This window comes from Myripristis murdjan, chromosome 20, assembly GCF_902150065.1.
Source record: "Myripristis murdjan chromosome 20, fMyrMur1.1, whole genome shotgun sequence".
Taxonomy (NCBI): Eukaryota; Metazoa; Chordata; class Actinopteri; order Holocentriformes; family Holocentridae; genus Myripristis; species Myripristis murdjan.
The window spans coordinates 14,586,165-14,608,136 of record NC_043999.1 but is presented as its reverse complement, the minus strand read 5'-3'; the positions used below and the strand labels follow the sequence as shown (position 1 = coordinate 14,608,136).

The following is a 21,972-nucleotide window of genomic DNA, read 5'->3' as shown; positions in this document are numbered from 1 at the left end:
CAAGGCAAACAACATACAGTATGGACATACATACAATGAATTCTTTATTTCGTGCATAATGACTCAATACAATACAAAGAGTGGGTTTGCGAAAGTGAAACCCTATTCCTTTGTAAAACATCCTGTCAAGAAGAGCAAAATAAGACAAAGCCAGAAACCTGCAGTAATCTCGCCCTTTGCATAATACATCTGCACACTCTCCTTGCTCTGTTTTGTCTTCTCCTCCCTTGCACACTTTCCTTACTCCATCTGCATTGCTCCCTTAAAATCCCATCCGTCCTTCCGATTCACTCCACTTCCTCTCACAATCTATCTTCCCCTTACCTTTCCCTCTTTCCCGTTTCCCCCTTTGCCTTGCTGCTCTGTCCTAAAGGGAAAGCTGTTATCTGTTCTTGTTCAGATGCCTCTTGCTGCCGGCTTGTGACAGGGAGCTTCGCCCAGAGACAGGAGTTAATGGACAGAGGAGTCTATGCATCTGGACATTTCCCACATGCTGAGACAATTACTTTGCCCACCAAAGCAGGCTATACATTGCAGTCTTGCTTCTGCATGGCAAGAAAGTAACGATGTGCATTAGATTTAAACCTAAAATGAGATTAAGTCTATGGAAACTGCCTCTTTGTTACATGTCAGGATTTCAAATCTCTTCTACAGCAATGCACATCAGCTGAGATTTCTCATAAAATATTGAAAACATGGGTGCGTGTGCTGGCTCTGTGTAGCACTCAGTCCTACGGGACCAGGCATGTGCTTGTGATTTGGCCAGTGAGTTTATGTTTTGCGGTGCATTTGAGTGACTTCATAAGGCACTATGGCTTTGCTCAGACCATACTGTATCTTGGTGTGGGAAATGCAAGCGTGAGGCAGAGACAGTGGGCTGCTGGGAAATCTCAAAGTAACCCTTACAGTGGTATCGCTTACGTGACAGTTATTACTGCTCTGAAACAGGATAAATCCCACAGTGCACACTGGCAAAGGCTTCAATAGTGAAGCACAAAGACATAAAAAAGAAAATGCTGAAAAAAGGCATGCTTTCTTCATACTTCTACACTGATAATAATTGACACTACACATATGCATACACATAGATATATCTACAGGAATGCACATTATCTAGGCCAGTGGTTCTTTAGGGGGCTCCAGGATAATAAAGTAATGGCTGTATAATTTAATTCACAACCAATTATCCCATTTAGACAAAGCATAAGAGTGGTTATACCTATTTTACTGTAGGTTTCACTCTCTTTCACTCCCATTATCTCTAGATTTATTGTGTTGACAGATACAAATTGTATCCAAACCCCTCCAAAACAAAGATCATCCCATGTCGTGGCCCCTGGGGCAAAATTTTGTCAGATGGTTGTCTGTGGCCTGACATGGGCGTATTCTGGGTTCCATGACACTAAAACAATCAAGAACTTCTGATCTGGGAACTGCAGTTCATTCAGTTCAGAGTTGCGTGTGCCGCGTTATTTCTGAGTGTCAGTCAGCCTCTGGCTTCGGACCATCGTGTGGCTTAGACCCAGTGCTGCCGTGGCCAGGGTCCAAGGATAACCAGTTGCCTGAGGCTGGAAGGCTGCACCGGGGAGAGGAGTGACATCACAGCCTGGGCTGTGGTCAGCAGAAAGACTAGAGAAAACTGCTGGTAATACTGCATAGAGACATTGTATTCGCTGTCTGTTGGAACCCTGCTGGCAGTATTTACATTACAGCAAATGATACAAGGTAATATTCCGGGTGGGAGAGAAGAAATGTACTCCTGGTGTAATAAAATTACTTGGGTTTTCCAAGTGCTCACTGCATTATACCATATGGGTGACTCAGTGCCATACAATATCAAATGAACAGCACTATCCGGGAATATGAATAATTTACTGTCAGCCATATGTGTTTCACTATCCCTTTGCAGTTTATGTAATGAAATCACGACATCTTTGACAAAACACCTAAATATCAATATTGTGACAATATTGCAGGGATGACTAATGTTTTCGTAAGATATTTATGATAATTATTAGTAATGTGGATATGATATGTAAAGGCAAATAATAGAAAACCTAGAACAGTCTCATAAGCTCTGAAAATTGCATCATTTTACTGTAATCCAGCCTTTCAGACCAGGAAAAGACAACACTTATGCCATATCACAAGATCAAAACAATATTCAAAGTCCCAGATGTAGCGTCTCTATATCATAATATTAATATTGACATCTCTCCCAGCCCTGTGTGATGCCCTGCTTTGCTTCTGCTGTGTGTCAGCATGCATTCTCCATGAAACTCTCTATGTTGTCATATGTCTCAGCACAAACACCTCTGAGGGGAATTCTCTGACATTTACATTGCTTTTGACAAAAAAGGTGACACTGATTCCTGAAATCAATCTTATATTAAGTATGTCACCTCAAAACCAAAGGATTCAACCCACTGGACTATATACACAGTGGGAGAACTGATAACTTGCTTGAGAGGACAGAGATGATTGGATTTAGGCTGAAATAATCTGCAGTTCTGGGCTGTGACAGGTTGCGCTGCAGAGGAGATTGACTTACTGTATGGTTACCTGACAGAGCACAGAGTTCCATTTCTCTGTAGTTGGGTCTCTGAAGCACACCACCTTATCCCATACCCCCACCCAGCTCCCTAATCCCCCCGCCCGCCCCATCACCAGCCTCACTCTGCCTCAGCCCGGGCTGTCAGCACACATCTGCTCCGTGTTACTGCTGGAGTCTCTGCTGTCAATTCAATTAGGCCTTTACTGCACAGGTCAAACTGTACAAAGCCATACTGTACACGTGCATATATGCAGAAACACACACTCATATGGTGTGCTTGCTGGATTTTGAATAACCCAGCTGAATCTCTCACTCGGTACAGTGGCGTGTAGCATCATACATGTTTGTTAAAGGAACAGTTCTCCCCATACAAAAAAAAAAAGAAAGATATTTTCCCACTTAGCCCTGTTGTAATCTAATCATCCAGATAGTTTCTGTGTGATTTTGGGAATCACACTGTCTGCCACGAACTCCCCCATCTCGCTTCAACCCGTTATAATGGGGCTGGAAGGGTACTCGTTTGTGGAGCTCAAACTGTCAAAAATGTTCATGTGAAAGACTCAACAGCAATAGCTCTTCTAAAAACAATGACACAAATACCGGGCATAATCAACAACTCAGGGGGGAGACGGTTTGTTGGGAACTATTTCTTGCACAGCTGCAATCCACCCACCAGTATGAATTAGAGGCGAGTAGATAGGGTTTGATGGTGGTTTTCTTTAGATAATAGTTCAGAAGGGAACTGTCCTCCCCCGAGGGCTATGGAAAACACTAAGTATCTGTGTCACTGTTTGTGGAAAAAGATGTTGCTGTTGAGTTTTTCACATGTACATTTTTGACAGTTTGAGATCCACAAACTCCTCCAGCCTCACTGTATTGGGGTGCCACGAGACAGGGGAGATTGCAGTAGACTGTAAACTTCCCCAAATCACGCAGAAATTGCCTGGATGGATAAACTGCACCACAAATAAATATATATACGCTACTCACAAAAAGTTAGGGATATTCGGCTTTCGGGTGAAATTTCAGGATGAACCTAAAATGCATTATAACCTTTACAGGTGAACTTAATGTGACCTTCTGTAAACTTCTGAATGCACATGTCCAACTGTTCAATGTTTCAGTACTTTTTGCACAAGTTGCTGTTCTCTAATAAGGAGCTTAATGGCAAAATTCACATCAGGTGTTTGGTGCTCCAGCTCATCGAGGTCGTATCATTAGGGAATGGCTGCTGGAGGCTGGAGAGTGGCCTGCACTTTCTCCAGACCTGAATCCCATAGAAAACCTATGGGATCAGCTGAGTCGCCGTGTAGAGGCTCAGAGCTCTGTACCCCAGAACCTCAATGTCCTGAGGGCCGCCCTTCAAGAAGAGTGGGATGCCATGCCTCAGCAGACAATAAGTCGACTTGTGAACAGCATGAGACGTCGTTGTCAAGCTGTAATTGATGCTCAAGGGCACATGACAAGTTATTGACACTGACATTTTTTGTTGTGGTATATCCACCACTGTTGTTGGTTTTTGTTTCAAGAAACTGTTTGAGATGAGGAAATCACCAGTGTATGCTTCTATTTAAATACCCTACTTTCATGATATAATATCACTGTAGCATGAACATTTTACATTTTACATAAATTTCACCCAAAAGCCAAATATCCCTAACTTTTTGTGAGTAGTGTATATATATATATATATATATTTTTTTTTTTGTATTTTAGGTGAACTGTTCCTGTAAGATGTTAGTTTTACGTGGAAAGGTGCTGCAGGTGGTGACAAAAACAGAGACTAGACACACAAACATGCACCCAAACACAGAAAGTACACATCCCTGTGGTGTCTTCATTAGAGCAGTGACATTTGGGATACTGATCATGAAGAGCCACTGTAGCCTGAAAACGAGTCAATAAAATGAAAGAGTCGCCAGAAAAATGTCAATATTCTCATTTACTATTTAGAGGCTACGGCATGCTGGAAGATGTAGTGAGCGATAATATTACGCAAAGAGACAGAGGTACAGTCAGAAAGACTCGACTTAGCGAAAGGCCTGTAAAATGACCCAGCACTATTGGATTTCTGTTGCCCAGCAAAACCACAACACTGTTTTGGGAAACATGAGGCAAATGGATCGCACAAAAGCATGCTCGGCGTCCTCCTCACTCATCAGGATCAACAGCACGACCGAATTAAAAACTCTGCGTGGACAGTATACCCGCTACATAAATGTTATTGCGGAGGATATGCAAGTGATGTGGCACACGGCTGCTCTGGTTGTAAATCACGCACCCCCACCACCACCACCACCATGCAGATTCTCCCTAAATAACATGATGAAGTTTGGCTGTGGGCTCTGTTCTGCATCTAATTATCTACACAATCAGCAGCAGATGTTTTGCTCGAGCCTGTCGTGTCAACCAGTCGCCCTCCCAGGTATTCAATAAGGCAATACGCTCTGGCAAGGCTTCATAATGCTTTTATGGAGCATGACTGATTCTAACTGAGATGGCATTGGTCTATATATCCTCCAGTGTTAATACTACAGTACCTGCATTTCATTGGCAACTTAAAAACTGGCACTGAACTCAAATTTACACATACAGACAGGATGGAGAGCTTGGATATAAGATAACAGGGTGACAGGGTGCCTATTACAGACTTCAAGAGGATCGGATAAGTGTGTATGAAAACGTGTGTCGAGATACATTCTCTTGCAAAAGCCATGACTCATTTATCAATTATGCAGAGTCTCTCATCTTTCTCAATATGAATTCTCCATCCTGCCTCTATGTAATTTAAGTCCTCTAACATTTCTGAAATCACAAGTCAGCGCTTAATATGAGACGCCACTGATATTCACGAAGCAGACTGCACAGATGTGATACTCTGCAAATGCGGAGATTAAATAAAGGTGAGTCCTTATTTTTTTTAAGTCCCACAAGCAGACTCTTCAGACAAATTTCCACCTCATCAAGTTATCCACGCCTGGCCAATCACAGAGGGTCTCAGGCGTGCCACAAACCAATGGGGTGTGAAGTAATTGAGTGCAACAGCTCTACAGTGGCACTACATCATCCCTGGCGACACGCTGGGCAGTCTCATCCAATCACTGCTGCCCCGCTGTGTGTGTTCTCCACCAATCATAAAACAGTCCTGCTGCGTTCTTTCAGCCAATCACCTTGAGGCCCCGCTGGGTCTTCAGAGCCAAGACCAAGAAAATCAAAGTGTCCCATAATGAATATTGGATGGTATCTGTTTCTCCTTCACCACAGGACAAGCAGAGTGAACGGAAAACTGTTATCAAGTCTTTGCAGCTGACTTTTCAAGTGCAATTGTAAAATTAGAGAGGGGTTTCAATGTGTGGTGTGTGTCCACATGTGTCGTGTAAAATACCTCAGTCTCTTGTAGTACTGTTTGACCTTCTCCAATGAGGCTGCATTGATCTGGGCCTGGTATTCCTCCACAGACACATTGTCTCTGTAGTAGTATCCCTCCATACTCTCCAGCGCTAGAGAGCAATTGAAGATGGGAGAAAGGCACAGAAAGGGAGAGGAAGTGAAAAAGAGGCTATCGGAGGTTTTTTTTGATTATCTGTCAAGCAGCATTAATATATGTAGAGCATTCAAATTCCTCAACTTTCCTCACTGTACCTTGTGTGAAGAGCACAGGGTAGATTTTAAAGCCTCCTCCGTTCTTCAGCCTCTGAGGCAGCTGGGAGAAGTAGAAACTCTCCAAGTAGAAACAAACCTTCAGGGCCTGACGGGTTCCTTCCACTTGGTATGAGATTGGCATATCTGTCAGAGGAGAGGAGAGGAGAGGAGAGGAGAGGAGAGGAGAGGAGAGGAGAGGAGAGGAGAGGAGAGGAGAGGAGAGGAGAGGAAGGGAAGGGAAGGGAAGGGAAGGGAAGGGAAGGGAAGAGAAGAGAAGAGAAGAGAAGAGAAGAGAAGAGAAGAGAAGAGAAGAGAAGAGAAGAGAAGAGAAGAGAAGAGAAGAGGAGAGAACAGATAATTAAGAGCAAAATTTTCACAGTGCAGTGTAACTCTCTTGTCACATTAATTCCTGGGTGTACATGATAATGGTTATTATCACACATTATGATCATTCAACACTATTCGGAGCCACCAAGTTCTGACAAATTTTATACCAGTACCCGACGAGGATGTAATTATGCTTTTAAGTCAAATTTTTACATACTGGCCACCAGCGGTTCCCCCTCAAACTGCCGGAAGTAGAAAGTGACCTTCTCCAGGTCAATTAAGGCCACCTGAGTGTCCTCCAACATGGCCTGCTCATCCGTCTGTAAAGAGACAAAATACACCTATAAGCATGTATACGTGTGTGTGGGTGTGTGTCTGTGTAAGCCTGTGGAGAGAGAAGTGAAAGGAGAGTGTGTTGCACATAAACATTCTCCGTTTTGTTTCCAGTGTGGCAAAATTCACGCATGCCCATCTGAGAGGCGTGCGCTTGTGTTTACACACGTGACAAAGTGTGTGTGCGCTCACATCTGCGTGCGGCCCGGAACTCCTGTGAAAGTCTGTCAGCACGTCAGCGACTGTTTGGGCCTGTTTTTTATGTTTGCTTTTCCCTCCATGTTTGTTTATATCTGTGCATGTGTGTGTGTGTGTGAGTGTGTGTGTGTATACATGCATGTGCGTGCCTGTTTCCTTTTCAAACATCCGCCCCAACAACCTCACACGCAAGCAGGCACATCTGCTCTTCGCCACATGGAAGTGGGAGGTTGGATGTTTCAGTTTGTGCCTCTCTGTACTCCTCTTGTCACTCTCTCCCCCTCTTCCCCCTCTTTCTCTGTCTCTCCCTCTCTCCACGTCTTTCCATCCGTCCACCACACACAGAGGATAAACAGAGTAGCGGTGCAGGAGGATTAGGGCTTTTTTCTAAAGACACATTAGAGATGGCCTGACATGTGACAGAAGGGTGCTCACTCTGCCCCGCTGCCAAGTGACACCTCGGGCTGCAGTGTGTGGGTAGGTTTATCATGGTAAGCTTCACACAGACACGCACGCACGCACACACACACAGACACACACACAAATACAAAAACACAAACACAGAGCAACACACCCACAGCTTGTTTCATGCTGCCTTTCATGTGATGCCCTAAAAAGGAGCTTGCTGAGATTTCAGTGGAATCACCCGCAGGTACTGAGACCCTGCTTTGTTCCATGGGGGCACTTGAAAGGGAAATGTCTCAAGAAAGACAAAGAAAACGACACAGAGACACATGGGGAGAGGGGGAGAGAGAGAGAGAGAGAGAAGGAAAAGAAAGAGAGAGAGAGAAAGAGAGAGAGAGAGCGGATGGAGGCAGAAAAAACAGAAAAGCATTCATGATTACTGGGGACCTGATGCAAGCCTGCACACCCCTCTAACCTACATAGAGCGTCATCCACAGTACACTATTAAAGCACCTCTTGTGTCTCTAATTCCTGCTGAAAGGAAATAAAAATAGAAACTAAATCTAAATGCCCCATCTCATTTTCACTTAAAATTGCATTTCCGCTGTCTCTCTGGTTGAATAATATATTAAGGTAAAAAAGGAGTGACTAAGAATAATTACGTAACAGAGAATTTCACCGTACAAAACCAAAATTCACTTTTACTTAAAGAAAAACATAGAAAAGTTATTTGGCCTAGTCATTAAACAATGCAATTCATACTACAAGTGACAAATTAAGAGTCCTTTAAAGATGCACTATGAAAAACTGACTAGGCAATTTTAGGCCTTTACAATCAGCTGACAAAGATGTGGGATCAGCATTTAATTCATCAGTAAGTCAAGCCAATGATGAGAACCATGTGTACTCAACCATTAAATTATGTGCTTATGAAGGTGGGGTGGGGGGATAAAAGGGTCAACACTTCAAATGACTCTTGGTACTTCTGTATAGTGTACCTTTAAAACCAATAAGTATCTGTGATTGGCTGCTCAAAGTAAGCTCTCCTCTGAAACAGTATCTTTTACTGGATTGACTTAAATACATGTAACAGCCTGAGACCTAATAAACCTAAATAACTAGATGGGATGTAAACGACGTGAGGAGTTTAATTCCAAAATGAGTACAAATTACTGGCATGAAAGTATGTAATGGGCTGTATTTAAGTTATGAGTAAGTAAGTAATTAACAAATCTCTGTAACATTTCCGAATGAAAAAAAAATTCAAGGTTGCTGATGTTTTAAAAATAAGGAGTAATGATTTTCAGTTGGTAAAACTTTTCCAAAATGGATAGACTGTGTCCCGGAATGAGAGCATGCATCATGCATCTTAGTTATTTCTCATGTAAGAATCCACATGCAGAGGCTCCGCTAATTTAGTTCAGGGTGTGAGTGACGACAAAGCCGAGCAGCCATAGTCAGGCCAAGTAAGAGCTTTGCCTTCAGTAGCAGCCAAGTCACACTTGCTTAAATCAATGACTAATACAGAAATTTACAGCAACATAGACCAAGATCTACTGTCGAATGTAACAACCAAGAGTACGTTTGGATGAGGATAACAGACTCTGTCTCCCTTACAGTAAGTTACACAGGCCTTATGTGGTTTTATTCAGACTGGGACTATTCTGTTTGCACACTGAGGATTTGGGGTTTTGATCATGCTGCCTCTTAATTCACGGGTGCACAAAGACTCAACTAATTTTTTTTTTTTTTTTTCAATTTCATGCTTTCCAATATGATGATTTCGCCTCAACTGGTTTCTATCAATTCACCAAGAAACCATTTTCCAACTGCAGTCTTCCCCCTGCGAGGAAACTTTTCCTTTTTATAACTTGTCTGCCTCTCCTACAAATTTTAAGCTCATGGACTGTTGTGTCTTCCTATTCCGTATTTGTTCTTGCGCACTCTGCACACTGACAGTCAGAGCTGATTGTACAAATGACATTTGGAGAGCAACATGATGGAATCTGTTCTTGACTGGACCTTTTATCACGTTAAAGTAGGAGCAGAGAGTCTCGGGATAGTCCCACATCCTCCCCAGGCACCCTTCCCACCTGATACAGCGCCTGTCACCCCGATGGAGAGGCTGTTACCTGAGTGCTGCTGGATGTGGGATCTGCCTCTGCACATCAGCTCAGTGATTGAGGCCTTATCCATATGCAGTCACTTTGTGCACCGAGCATCTATTAAACTCTGCACATTCAAATGATTTCTTGGCACCCACCATGCACCCAAATAGGGCCACCCTCTGTGATGATTGCATAAAAAAACCAAAGCACATAAATGGCAGGACACATCTTATTTACTTATCTGTGGCGCATCATCAAATTGCTCACCATTCCATTTATCCAGAGAGCAACGAAGTGTCGCACATTCTGATTCACTTCCTTCATTTTTGCGACTCAGAAATTCATAATCTATTTGATGTCTGTGGCATTTATTAGTATTCCTGTTGTATATCACGCAAGCAGTGTGGGTGATGGATATAAAGCATTGCAGGGCACATTTGTCTTTTTTTTACTATTACAGTATTAGTTTTTATTGCTATATTTTAAATCATCTTTTGTCCTTTTATCCTTTTGTAAAGCACTTTGCAACCAAGGTTTTGAAAAATGCTATATCAATAAAAATTTATTTACTCACTTACAAGAAAAGAAGTGTAAAAATGGACTTAAGTCAAAGCCAGATTCGATGTATAGTAATGTGAAGGTGTTTATGACAATATGAGGGCGGACACGCCTTGCTTTGCATATTCATCACTTCAAGTGTGAATCTTTCAGGAGGCTGTATCCCTGCACACATTCAACTCAGTGCGGCATAAAAACTGACATAAGCACCACTGCAGGGCATTTAAGTCAAGGTCTGAGCTGAGCTGACAATGAGCAGGATATTTTAGGGCTTACTTGTCTTAGTCGATTTGAATAACATACAGTGATGCTTTGGTCTTCTTCTATAGACCACACATACCAGTCTGGCATCTTAAAATATGTATGTTGAAATGTGTAGTTCTCGTAAACACACACAAACAGATGTGTTGCATATGTTGTACGTTAATGGCAACACATCTTTAACTCATTTTGTGTAAGTCCATATGTGTAAGTCCAAATCCATATGCACATGTGGGTATAGGGACAACAAATTTAGTTTTTATAGTGTGGACTTCTGCTAAAGGGGATTAGTTGAGGGCTGTGGCCTGGCTGAGGTCTGGTACTCACCAGGTTGGGGGAGAGGAGGGACTGGAAGTGGAGCAGCAACCCAGTGCTGGAGATCTGCTCCAGCCAACGCCGGCTGGTTTCCTGAGGGTCCTGAGGGTCCTGAGGGTCCAGGCCCTCCTGCTCGGCGTCCCTGCCCACATTATGGAACTGAAAGTGGACACAGAAACTTGACTATAGCATTAAATAAATCATCAAATTAATTCCCATGACTTCTAATTCCTGGAAAACAGAACATCTTTAATAATGAGCTCAGGCTGCCCCAGTGGGAGTAAATAAAAATATTAATCAATAAAACCTTCACACATTTTTCAGCAATCCCGCCCTTTAGCTCTCCTCTCAAATTCAACTGTGTTTCTCTCCTTAGCTGATTTCCTGTTGGTACACATTGCCCAACAATCCCTCCCCTTCATTATGTCTTGCCCCTGTCCTGGTACAGCAGGGAAAACATATAATCAAGGAGGGAACAGTGTTATTACTTCCACCAGCAGAGTCGGACAGGGGTAGGGCTGAACGATATAGTTAAAAAATCATATTGCTATTAATTTTACAGATATTGCAATTGCAGTATTTTTCAGGGCCAGGGCATCGCTGTTGCAACATAATACTTTATTCATACCACTACTGAGTGCTTTCTAGTTTCACAACGTCTTAAACGTCAAGTATGAAACAAGATATTTGCTATTAGTGGTTTAATATTACATGCATGATGATTTCCAGCAAACCCTATCTTTAAACAGTTTCCATCTCAAAACATTGTCATTCTTCATTACAATTCAAGTCCAAAGAAGAATATATATGTGTATGATTTACCTGGTTGAGGACAGCCAGGAGGTGCTGTGAGAAGGCGCACACGGCTGCTACCAGGGACTGACAGAACACCATATCCCGACGCAGCTGGATCTCCGAGTCTGGGAGGGGACACAAGGAGGACGTGAGGCCGAGAGGGAGGCCATGATAAGACAAAGCAAGAACACGAAAAGGAAGAGCGAGGAATAGTCATGACAACATGAAGGAAACATAAAAGGAAAAACTGAAGCGTACAGGCAAAAGGTCAAAAGAGAAGACGTGATAGAAATCGGTGGCATGAGTTTGCAATGGTAATCGAAGCGATTTTTGGGGTCAGCCACTGCACTGTGGCAATTTTTTGGTTTTCAATGATGTGATAAAAAAGTAAAAAGTCTTGGCCATTTTTTTTTTTTTGATCTGCTGGGTATTAAATATTGTATCAGAAATAAATGAGAGCAAGTGACAGGTGAGCCAGCGCAGAAAATAATTGCCTGCCATAATTTCCTGAGAAATAGCATCCCTGAAAAGAGGAAGTTTAACAATCCACATTTTGATGATGAGTTCATGAAACCCTCAGAAATTAATAATGTGCCATAATCCACGAAGGCAAACTCTGACACTATTAACCATTCCCCGCTCAACCTTGAGAAACTCAAATCAAGACAGACTTTCTGCTTTTGTATTGCATTGTGTTTTTCTTGAGAGGTTGTAATGGGCTCATAACAACTAATTTCATCAGCATAATCTCTCTAGCAGAGTTTGCCTCTGACTTTGGTAGTGCCATTACCACCAGTGTAAGGCATAATATGGAACGTGTCTACTTTTGTGAAATATCATTCATATCATTCATATGCACTGGAATGAGATGGCCTCTGGTGGATGTTGCAGGCCGATGCTACAAACTTATTTAATAAAATTTACCGGCTGGTTCATGTGTCTATAGGAAGCTGCAGCCAGTGGTCAGGCTACTCCAGTTATGATGTTGTCTATTTATGAGGGCTCCACTTAATGTTGCATTTCTTAAAGGAACACCTCAACCAAATGACAAAAAAAGTGCAATAGAGCGCAGCTTATCCATCCAGATAGTTTCTGAGGAATTTGGCGAAGTTTCTGCCTATCCAGCCCTATTGTATTGGGGCTCATTTGTGGAGCTCCAACAGTCAAAAACCCAGCAGTAACAGCACAACACAGATACCCGGGATAAGCCACAGCCCTTGGGTCAAAGAGTTTTATTGGGAACTACTTCCTGCCAAAGAAAACCAACAAATTGCACCTATCCATCTCCAAGGAGTACAAACTGAGGAGAACAGATACAGCTGGCCAAATAACACAGAAACTATCTGGACTGATAGACTGCACTAAGGGTAAGTGGGAAATTGTTATAATAATTATTATCATTATTAGCTGTAGTTGTTGTTGTATTTTGTATTTTGGGTGAACTGTTCCTTTAAGAATGTTAATACTTCTGAGTGACTGACATCTTGTCCTATAATTATTGATTAATTACTCGATCCCCTGGAATTTCCACACACAGAAACACTCACAATCAAACTAACTTAGAAACTTGATCTCATTCAGATTGTTTCTGTTTTTCATTTATTGTTTATTGTTTCTCTTCTTTTTTCTATTCTCTCCATCTTTTTTTCCATTTCAGTGATGTTTACATGATTTTTCTTTTGCTTCTGTCTCATTATCCTTTTACGTGTGTTGGTTTGTTTGTTTTTTCAATCCATAGCTTTTCAGCCCCTTTTAGGTCACCCACTCAAAATGCATTGTTTTTCCTCGCTGATCTAAAATAAGTACACCAAAATATTTTTTACAGGATGCAAATCACTGCAAGAGGAGAGGAAGACTGACCTGTATACTGAAGTAAGACCAAAAGCAGCCGTGTCTTCACCTCTGAGAAAAACAACAGATAAAAACAGTCCTGTGAAACAGTGAACATGGCTAAACGCAACCCACAAAAAGAGCCTGTCTCCTCCCCTGCTATAGCATGACCTACGCTATAAACTCAACTCCTTTAAGCCATAAACGAACATCGTGTATAACCCCTCTGCTCCAGACAGCTCCATCCCAGCTCCCCGGCTGTTTATCTTCACATGTGAGGAAAAACACAAGCTTCATAAAAAACACAGCCACGGAGAAAGATAATAACATAAATCTGTGTTTGTTTATAGTCATATCTGAGCCGCCGGTGGTATCCGCAGAACAGTAAAAAAACTTGGCAGGGAGGGCCATCATGGTGAGAGGTAGAAAAAGTGGTGTACACAAGCCAAGCTGCACATTAATATTAACTCTGCTTATTTGTACTTTCTCACTTGTGACCGCCAGCTCACCTTTCCCAGGAGTGTCATGTGACGAGCCGAGGGGTTCGGGCCGTTTGTTTGTGCGGGTGTTTGTCTGTGTTAGTGTGTGCGTGTGTGAGTCTATGTATGTATATGTCTGTGTGTTTGTGGATTTAATTTGTGTGCCAACAAACACAAACCCACCATTCCGTTGGGGATAAATGAGGCTGAAGTCCCCCGCCTAGATAAATAATGAGGAGTCAGGGAAGTCTCACAGTGTGCAGGTCTTCAACGCTACAATTCACTATATTTTCGGCTCCAACTCTTCTGACTTTTTACGCATCCCAGGGTGGTTTTATGTTCAAAGTTAAAGGAGGACAGTGTATTTAGCAGTCTGGGAATGCCTGAACATAGAAAATTGTAACAGGGGTGATATATCTAATAAATACGGCTTGGTGCACTGGAGGATTGCTCAATATAATATATATTACCTCCCAGGCCGCGCACGCTTTTCAGTAAATATTGTATGTGAGCCGTGTGTGCATGTGTCCTTGGCCATGAACATTTCAAGAAATGGTAATATGCGTGTGTATGTGTGTGTGTGTGTGTTAAACCTACACTATGCAATTTCAGAATCTTTTAACAATCCTGAAACTAATATGTGCTTTGAGAAGACACTTTTTGAAACACGATATGAATCAGTACCAAATCATGTGGACCAGCCATGTTTCTGTTCAGCCTGTTTCTCGTCTGATGTTTGGAGTTTATCACCAAAATATGCTCAAGACTCAAGCTCCTCCCGCTGTTTGCCATATTGTTTAAAGAGCAGCTAACCCTAAACTCAAATGTCTGTGAGGCCTGACCTCTAATGGTACAAAGTAGGGCGTCTGGTACTTGGTGGCAGGTGATGTCGCCAATGATTTGACCTGATTTGATTTACATATCCCTATTTAATGCATAGCCGGCTCTCCACTGTCGCGACAAAAGCAGGCGCTCATGTGTGCCAAGGCCAGTTGCATTTCCACCGCCACTTCCAGTCTTTGATCGTGCCTCGATGGGGCTACGCCAAATACCCATGGGACAGAGAGGGCTAACCGAGGGTTTGGGTGGGGAGACGGGGGCAGCTCATAAGTACAGATGTCAGCGCAGCAGCTCGCTTTTGTGGCAGAAAAATAACGGAGAAAAGAAAAACAAGCTGCAGTAAAGGTCAAATGAGGACATTAGGGCTCTGCTCACTATCTGGACAGAGGATAATGTCCAATGTCAAATTAACAGTGTTTGCCGAAATGAGGACATCATGCTATATATAATGAGAACGCTGGCAACAGTGGGGATCCAGCGCACAACGGGACAGATCCATGAAAAAAAAACTGAGGCCTCAGTACAGCACAGTTAAATTAGTTGGTGCCTGGTATGCAGAGTTGCTTCATACTTTCCACTCAAGTGCATTTACACCGATGTGGCATGTGAATGTGCAGGTTCTAAGGCAAGACTGTGGGGCTATCAGTACGACAGTGGAAACACAAATGCTTTTTGTTCCCGTGGATTGAGGCGACGGGCCATTAGCATCGTCTGGCTCGAAGATAACCCGAGCTCAGACTGGCACAACAGCGGGAAGCCGGCTATTGTCATGACACCCTGATGAAGGCAAACTGCCAAAATGTGTGTGTGATCTGAAAAAAGGAAATAATTTACTTTACATGGAGAGAGGTGTGCAACCTTTTGCGGGGAGGAGGCAGGAGAGTCTACGCAAGGAGTTTTCATATAAAGTTGCTGCTGCTCTCGATACCATCTAGTGGTCACATAAACTTACATAGTGCATGTTTAATTCTGTGTGGAGCCGTTCAGGTGCACACTAACCTTCCACAAATTTGGCAATAGTGTTTGTGAGGGCCTGAACGCTGCCTGGGAGGTTCCAGGGGTCCTGCTTGACGTGGAGGCGCAGCTTCTTAGTGCAGTTCACCTTGGGCTCCATCTCCTGCTGAAACTCTGATGGTCACACACACACACACACAAAGGACTTTTAGTGACGAGGTGACAGAAAGACATGATTGTATGCTTATAAGGCAGCTAGACAGAAAGAGGATTAGCTGACAAACTGCCCTTGTTCCACCTCTTGCATTATTGATGAGTCAGAACAGAGTGAGAGAGAAGTGTTCTCACTGGTAAGCACATCTCATTATTCCAAGCCTCCCCTGACGCCTCCTCCTCCATTACCTTCATCTCCAAAATACAACAGTTTTCTCTCTCTCCTCGGACCGCCACTGTCCATCTTGCATTCTCTGTTTTCCTTCCCGTTCCTCTCCCTCCCCTTCATCTCTGTCTTTCTTCCTCTCTGTAGTTTTTCATTCTCTCCTTGTCCCTTTCTCTCTAAATCTCTCTCTCTCTCTCTTTCTATATTGTAGGTCAGTCTGACCCAGAACCGAGCAAAGACCTGCTGTTAACCCTCTGAAACAGAAATGCATCACTGGAGCTCAAAGGGCCCTTTACTTCACTTAAAAATAGCTTTGTTGGCCTGTAAAGATGTAATTTTTTTATTGAAAAGTGCAGACTCTAGTCTAAAAATAAATAAATATACCTTCTCACAGCACAAAAGAAAAGTTAGCTTTAAAAACAATGCAAAGTATTATAAAATATTAAACCATTACAGAATATAGTCTAGTATAAAAAAATATAGAAAAATATATACAGCTGCTACAAGAGTCTGCACTCTCTGACCAAAAAAGTATCTTCATAGGCCAAAGTAGTGATTTTTAAACATTTTTGAAAGAAATAAAGGGAATTTAATTTAGGAGGGTTAATGAGCCCTTTATTATTCATCCCACATTATTAGTCTGGCCTGCAGACCACCCGTCCTGCTATCTAATCTCCCCTCATCTCATCCTGTCTTGGCAGTGACAGAACACAAGTGTAATAGCCCATCAGTCTGATGTTACTGCTCTCCAAACTAGACAGAGGGGCTTGTGATAGAGTTTAGTTGGGAGAGCAAGAGGAGATCTGCGATAGTAGGTTTGAGGCTTCAAGGGAGTTCGTTTTGTGTGTGTGTGTGTGTGTGTGACTGGATGCAGGAATGCTCCACTTGTTAGATAATCCCATTTTCTCTGTTATCAACCACACACATTACTGGTGTTGACGTGTATCAGCTCTGATCAAGGCCCTCATGTCCCCCGAGGGCATTTGGTTATGCATATAAACAGGCCCTTTCACACAAAGTGTAGACAAACAGACACACACACACAAGCAAAACCCACTTCCAGATCAAACACATCTGTGCTCACTTGAGGACAGGCCGAGATGAGAAGAGAGCGTGTGTGCAAAATGGGTCGGGGAGTTTGGAGGCTTCACTTATCAAAACATACAGAATAACTGGCTAATCTTGCTCTTCTGCTCGTAGTGTTCATCACACTGCAATAAAGTCGTATTCAAGGACACAAAATCAGCAAACTTTCTGCTCTGGAGCTTAGTAAAAGCCTCACGGTACAGTGCAGAACAGACCACCCGAGTCTTTCTGCAAAACATACAGTCATCGCTCTGGGAACCTTTCCTTTGCCACCGAAACAAAAACAAAAAAAAAAAACAGCTGAGGTGTTTTGAGTATAACTTTAATTCTATCTAATCTTCAAAATGTGTGGAGTCATCAAGCTGCATAGTCAGAGCATGACAGGGCATGGGTGAGCTAGTTTATTTTTGTCCTGGGAAATGATAGGGACAAATTTAGCTCCTTCCAGCTACATTTCCTACACTTTCCTGTAAGAGATAAACCTTAACAATAGACAGGGTGCTGCTGAAAATCAAGGCCAAGATGAGGTTAGGTGGCAAACAAGTGCATATCAGCAGCTTGAGATAGTGTAACAACGACATTATTAGATAGCACACAGTCACAAGAGTTGTTACAGGGTCACCTTTCCCATTAACTGGTAAGTGGTGCTACAATAAAGCTTAGAGTGTGAGATGAGCGGTCAGCAGAGTGGTGCTGCTCCAGCAGTGGAGTGTGCTTCAGAGAGAAGGGCACTGTGGGACGGCTCAAGGGGAAAAGAGATGGAAGGATGGGGGGAAGGGACGACGAGATGAGGGGAAAGAGAGAAACAAGGCCCTCAGTTTTTATAGCAGCTTGAATCCACCTCCTCCATGTTCTTACACACACACACACACACACACACACACACACACACACACATTCTGCGACAGGAAGTTGCAGCCCCTTTGCGCGGGTGGCTGCGGTGTTTTCAGTGTGCTCTCTGTTTTCTCTCCAGTGTTTTGTGCTGGTGCTGGACCGACTCTGGAGGCTCTCCAATGTTATCTTACTTCTCCCAGTCCCACTGTGCAGCCCAGCAAGGCCCCTGAAGCAGAGCTACACCCTGGCAAAACACACTCCACACAGGAAACCCCATAAGCTGCCATGGCAGAAAGTGAGATGCTTTGACAGGAAAATGTGAGCGAGGGAAGGCTGTGCCAAAAAGAATCAATACTTTCCATACTAAAAGGCTTACTTCTATATTGTTTTTTCTCATGGGCGTAAAATTTTGTTCCATGAGCTGAACACCTGCTTTCTCGCAGTTGCTTTGACCAGTAGATGCGGTGTGAAATGAGAAGGTGTCATAGAAAAACCCAACAGAGGCTGATGTAGGCGAAGTGGCAAGAAATCAGCGTGACGGAGCTGTGAGCGAGAGACTATCCTGGTGTTTTACCTTGTAATCCTCTGCCAGGTGTGAAACACTTGGTCTGCTCAAAGGCTCGAGCCACAACCGCTCCTCTGAGCATGCTGGTGATCGAGTCCACCTGAAGTGAAGGGAAAGGACAAGATGATGAGATGGTTTCAGTGTCAGATAAAATTGGTGCAATTTAAAAGCATTTATTTCTAAGACAAGAGAGAAGCTATTTGGAGGAAAGTGAAAAACTGCTGCCCAGACATAACCAGCACCCCTCTTCCACTCTCTCTCTGTCTCTCTCGCTCTCTTACACACAAACACTCTCACACTCAGAATCCCACAGAGCCCCAGTGAATACAATTTGCTATGCAACATGTAAACAAAGCTGGGGAAACTGCTCTACAATAAAACAAATGACAGGAAACAGCCCAAAACTGCAGAGACAGCACAGCATGTTTTTTCTGCTCCTCTACCGGCAATGGAGACATCCTCAAAACTTTTCCTAGGTGGTGTGTGTGTGTGTGTATGTGTCTTAGAGAATGCATGTGTGTGGTCAGATAGGTCATGCTGTCAACGTCAACCTTTGCTCCAAAGGTTTCAGAGAGGTTCAAGGGTCAGCGTAAGGCTACTCACGACTTTCTTTTCCTGACTCATGACAACAGTTTAAAAGAGGTTAGAAGTCAAGAGAGGACATACATTTCCCAAACAAAAAAGAGTAAATCAACATGTAAGCAAAAAAAAAAAAAAGCAAAAACAACAAAAACAACAAAAATTGCACAAATTGTGCATGTGAAATACTGTAGAGGTAATTGCCTAATAGATGAAAATAAGAGTTGAATGGCCTATGCATGAATCGCATAAATGTATAGGTACATTTTCTGTGTGGGTGGTCCTAATGGAGTATATATTCAATGCTTTACCCTATTGAGGTATAGCAAGGTCATATACATATAAGTCATACAGCATGTGATATTTCAAGCAGAAGAGAAGAGAAGAGAAGAGAAGAGAAGAAAACCGCACCAAAACTCGACAACACCTGGCCTGGGCTTTCTACTGACAAGCCAGAGACGATAAGGGTGCGGATGTCTCGTTTACCCACCTGGCTGAAAAGATGCTCCAGGAAGCTGTGGAGTTTTTTCTGCTTATCATGGGACAGCCACACACTGGAGGGCATCTCATCTCCTGTAGAGGAACAGTTACAACTAAGCACGGGCACTTTTACTCTGCAGGGCCATATTGCATCAGCAAACCCAAATGCAATTTGGAAAATCTCCGAATGGGGTGCTGTATGAGCAATTGGCATGCCTCATTAATATGGCATCACTAGGTGGAGGTTTGATGACTGGCAGCCCTTAAGTGTGTGTCTGTGGGTGTGTCAGAGAGACGAGGGGATATCTGACATCACACAGCTGTGAAATGTGCGTGTGTCTGTCTGTGCGATTGCATGTGTGATTATCTTTTGACAGACAGAAAAAGAGGGAATATCTGACATTATGCACAGCTGTGAAGTGCGTGTGTGTGAGTGTGTGTGTGAGAGAGTGAGTGACACTGACATCCTAAGAGAGAGAGAGGGGAGGATATTTGAGTGGCTACACAGCTGTGGAAGACGTTAACACAACCCTGTGTGAGAGCTGTGGCCGAACGCCTGCCATATCCAATTGGATCCAACTTGAGGCTTTTTTGTTCTCATCTCCTAAAAGGTATAATCATGCAGTTAGATAGGAATCATGGCCAGTCACTTATGGGACTATCTCACAGCATTGCGGTTGATCGGGGTTATAGATTGTGACATTCAGCTGGAACACTGATTTCTGTTTCATTAGAAAATGGTCTCTTTGTACTGTAAATGGCTATTCTTGCGACCATAACTAAAATTATTTTACAGTGCATTACCCAGAAGGTCCATTTCATCCCTGTTCAACTGGCTGTGTATATTACATAAGATGTGTCTGCCTTATCATGTGTTATAAGGAGAGGGATAAGGCCAGGCAATATATAGAGATTATATAGATAGACAGAATGTGATATAAGACTAGATATTGTTTGGGATTTTGGACTGTATGGACTCAACTGGCATATGTATGGAATAGGCATATCTGAGTCTGAGTTGAGTCTATACAGTTATTTTAGTCTTTATTAGTGACCCCAGTCGTAATACACTACATGGTTATTTCACATTTTTGTCTGCTGAGTCTACATTGGCCACATTTTTGTGATTTGTGATTTCAATTATTGTACTTTTTAAGGCAGCATTACAGTAAAGGGATGCAATTTTCCGATTTTTTTTAGGTGGTTCTGTAGCTGTTCTGTAGCTGTCATTTGCCTCTACCTGCTCGCTAGTCATACACATATCAATAAGGGTTGTTAATGAAAAAAATCACTTCCGTGTAAATAGCACACAGCATCATATTCATCTCTAAAACATTGTTACAAGATCGATTTTTGTGTATTTGTGAGGTTTACTTTATGCTGCTCTTTGTGTACCTGAGTCCATGTCATCGCTGTGAACGTAGGAGCTACAGTGGCTGCTGCAGATACTGGTGAAGGAGGCGATGGAGTTCCTGTTGCTGTTACAGTCACTGGGGAGTAAGAGGGAGGAAATACCAAATGTAAGGAGAAAAACTTAACACATACTGTCATTCTGACCATGTATCACAATGGCACAGTTATTTATTATAGTACCATTTGGTATCTTATTGGATTGTATGGTATTATATGTTATATTCTCGTATCATTTTTTTCATTATACCTCAGTAATCCATGGATCCATGTTTCATTTCCAATATTTTCTATCCATTACTGCCTATTCTCCATTATTCTCAGTAATCATTTCTTTCTCTTTGAATGTCTCTGCTTCTTGTTTATTGGCCTCTTGTGCTACTTTTACCTGTAAGAGTCTCTGTTGCTGATGGTGTCGTGTCCGGAGTCCTCCTGCTCGTCACCCGCCACGTTGAAGCACACTTTCTTGCCGTTCCTCTCCCCTCTCTCCCCCTCACTCTCTGCAGAGATGTAGCTCTCTGGGGTCTTCGCCTCTGACGCTGGGGGGTAGGTGATGGAGGACAGGAGGCTGATTGAGAGAGAAAGGGAGAGAGTGACTGATGGAGTTCATAAGGATGATGAAGACAGAAGAAGAAAAACAACAAGAAAATGACAAAGATAAAATACAAAAAGAGAGACACAAAGACATAGAAGAAATCAACAAAGATGAAAAGAACAAGATGAAGAAGAAAGCATGATAAAAAAAAGTTTCTTTGCTCTAAGTAAGATACAATAGTGTGTACAGTATATACAATGCAGAAAGCATAGCTGTTCTGTGTCCCAGCACTGTAACATGTATTATCTGTGTGTGTGCATACGTGTGTGGGTTGAGGTACTGCCTCTAAGAAGCAGCTGACCGAGTGGGTCAAACAAAACCCCAAGCTGTTTGTGTTTGGCTTCCGCACAACACAGAGGGCCAGGGATCCACATAATATTAATAGGTTCAAACATGTAGCTGAGTACAGCTGTGTCAACAGGCTGCAACTATGCCGCACAGATCA

General features: G+C 42.8%; 1 protein-coding gene across 2 annotated transcripts in view; it reads right to left on the bottom strand.

Moving 5' to 3' along the window:
• The window catches only part of prex2 (phosphatidylinositol-3,4,5-trisphosphate-dependent Rac exchange factor 2), a 105,970-nt gene that overhangs the window by 17,877 nt on the left and 66,121 nt on the right, over positions 1 to 21,972 (bottom strand). For both annotated transcript variants that reach the window (XM_030079423.1, XM_030079422.1), the window contains 11 exons: positions 21,321 to 21,500; positions 20,918 to 21,012; positions 19,533 to 19,615; positions 18,473 to 18,563; positions 15,645 to 15,773; positions 13,357 to 13,398; positions 11,524 to 11,621; positions 10,714 to 10,860; positions 6,741 to 6,843; positions 6,197 to 6,340; positions 5,940 to 6,054 (listed from right to left, as the gene is read on the bottom strand). In XM_030079423.1, coding sequence (XP_029935283.1) covers positions 5,940 to 6,054; positions 6,197 to 6,340; positions 6,741 to 6,843; positions 10,714 to 10,860; positions 11,524 to 11,621; positions 13,357 to 13,398; positions 15,645 to 15,773; positions 18,473 to 18,563; positions 19,533 to 19,615; positions 20,918 to 21,012; positions 21,321 to 21,500 — 1,227 coding nt within the window. The remainder of the gene's footprint in view (positions 1 to 5,939; positions 6,055 to 6,196; positions 6,341 to 6,740; positions 6,844 to 10,713; positions 10,861 to 11,523; positions 11,622 to 13,356; positions 13,399 to 15,644; positions 15,774 to 18,472; positions 18,564 to 19,532; positions 19,616 to 20,917; positions 21,013 to 21,320; positions 21,501 to 21,972) is intronic.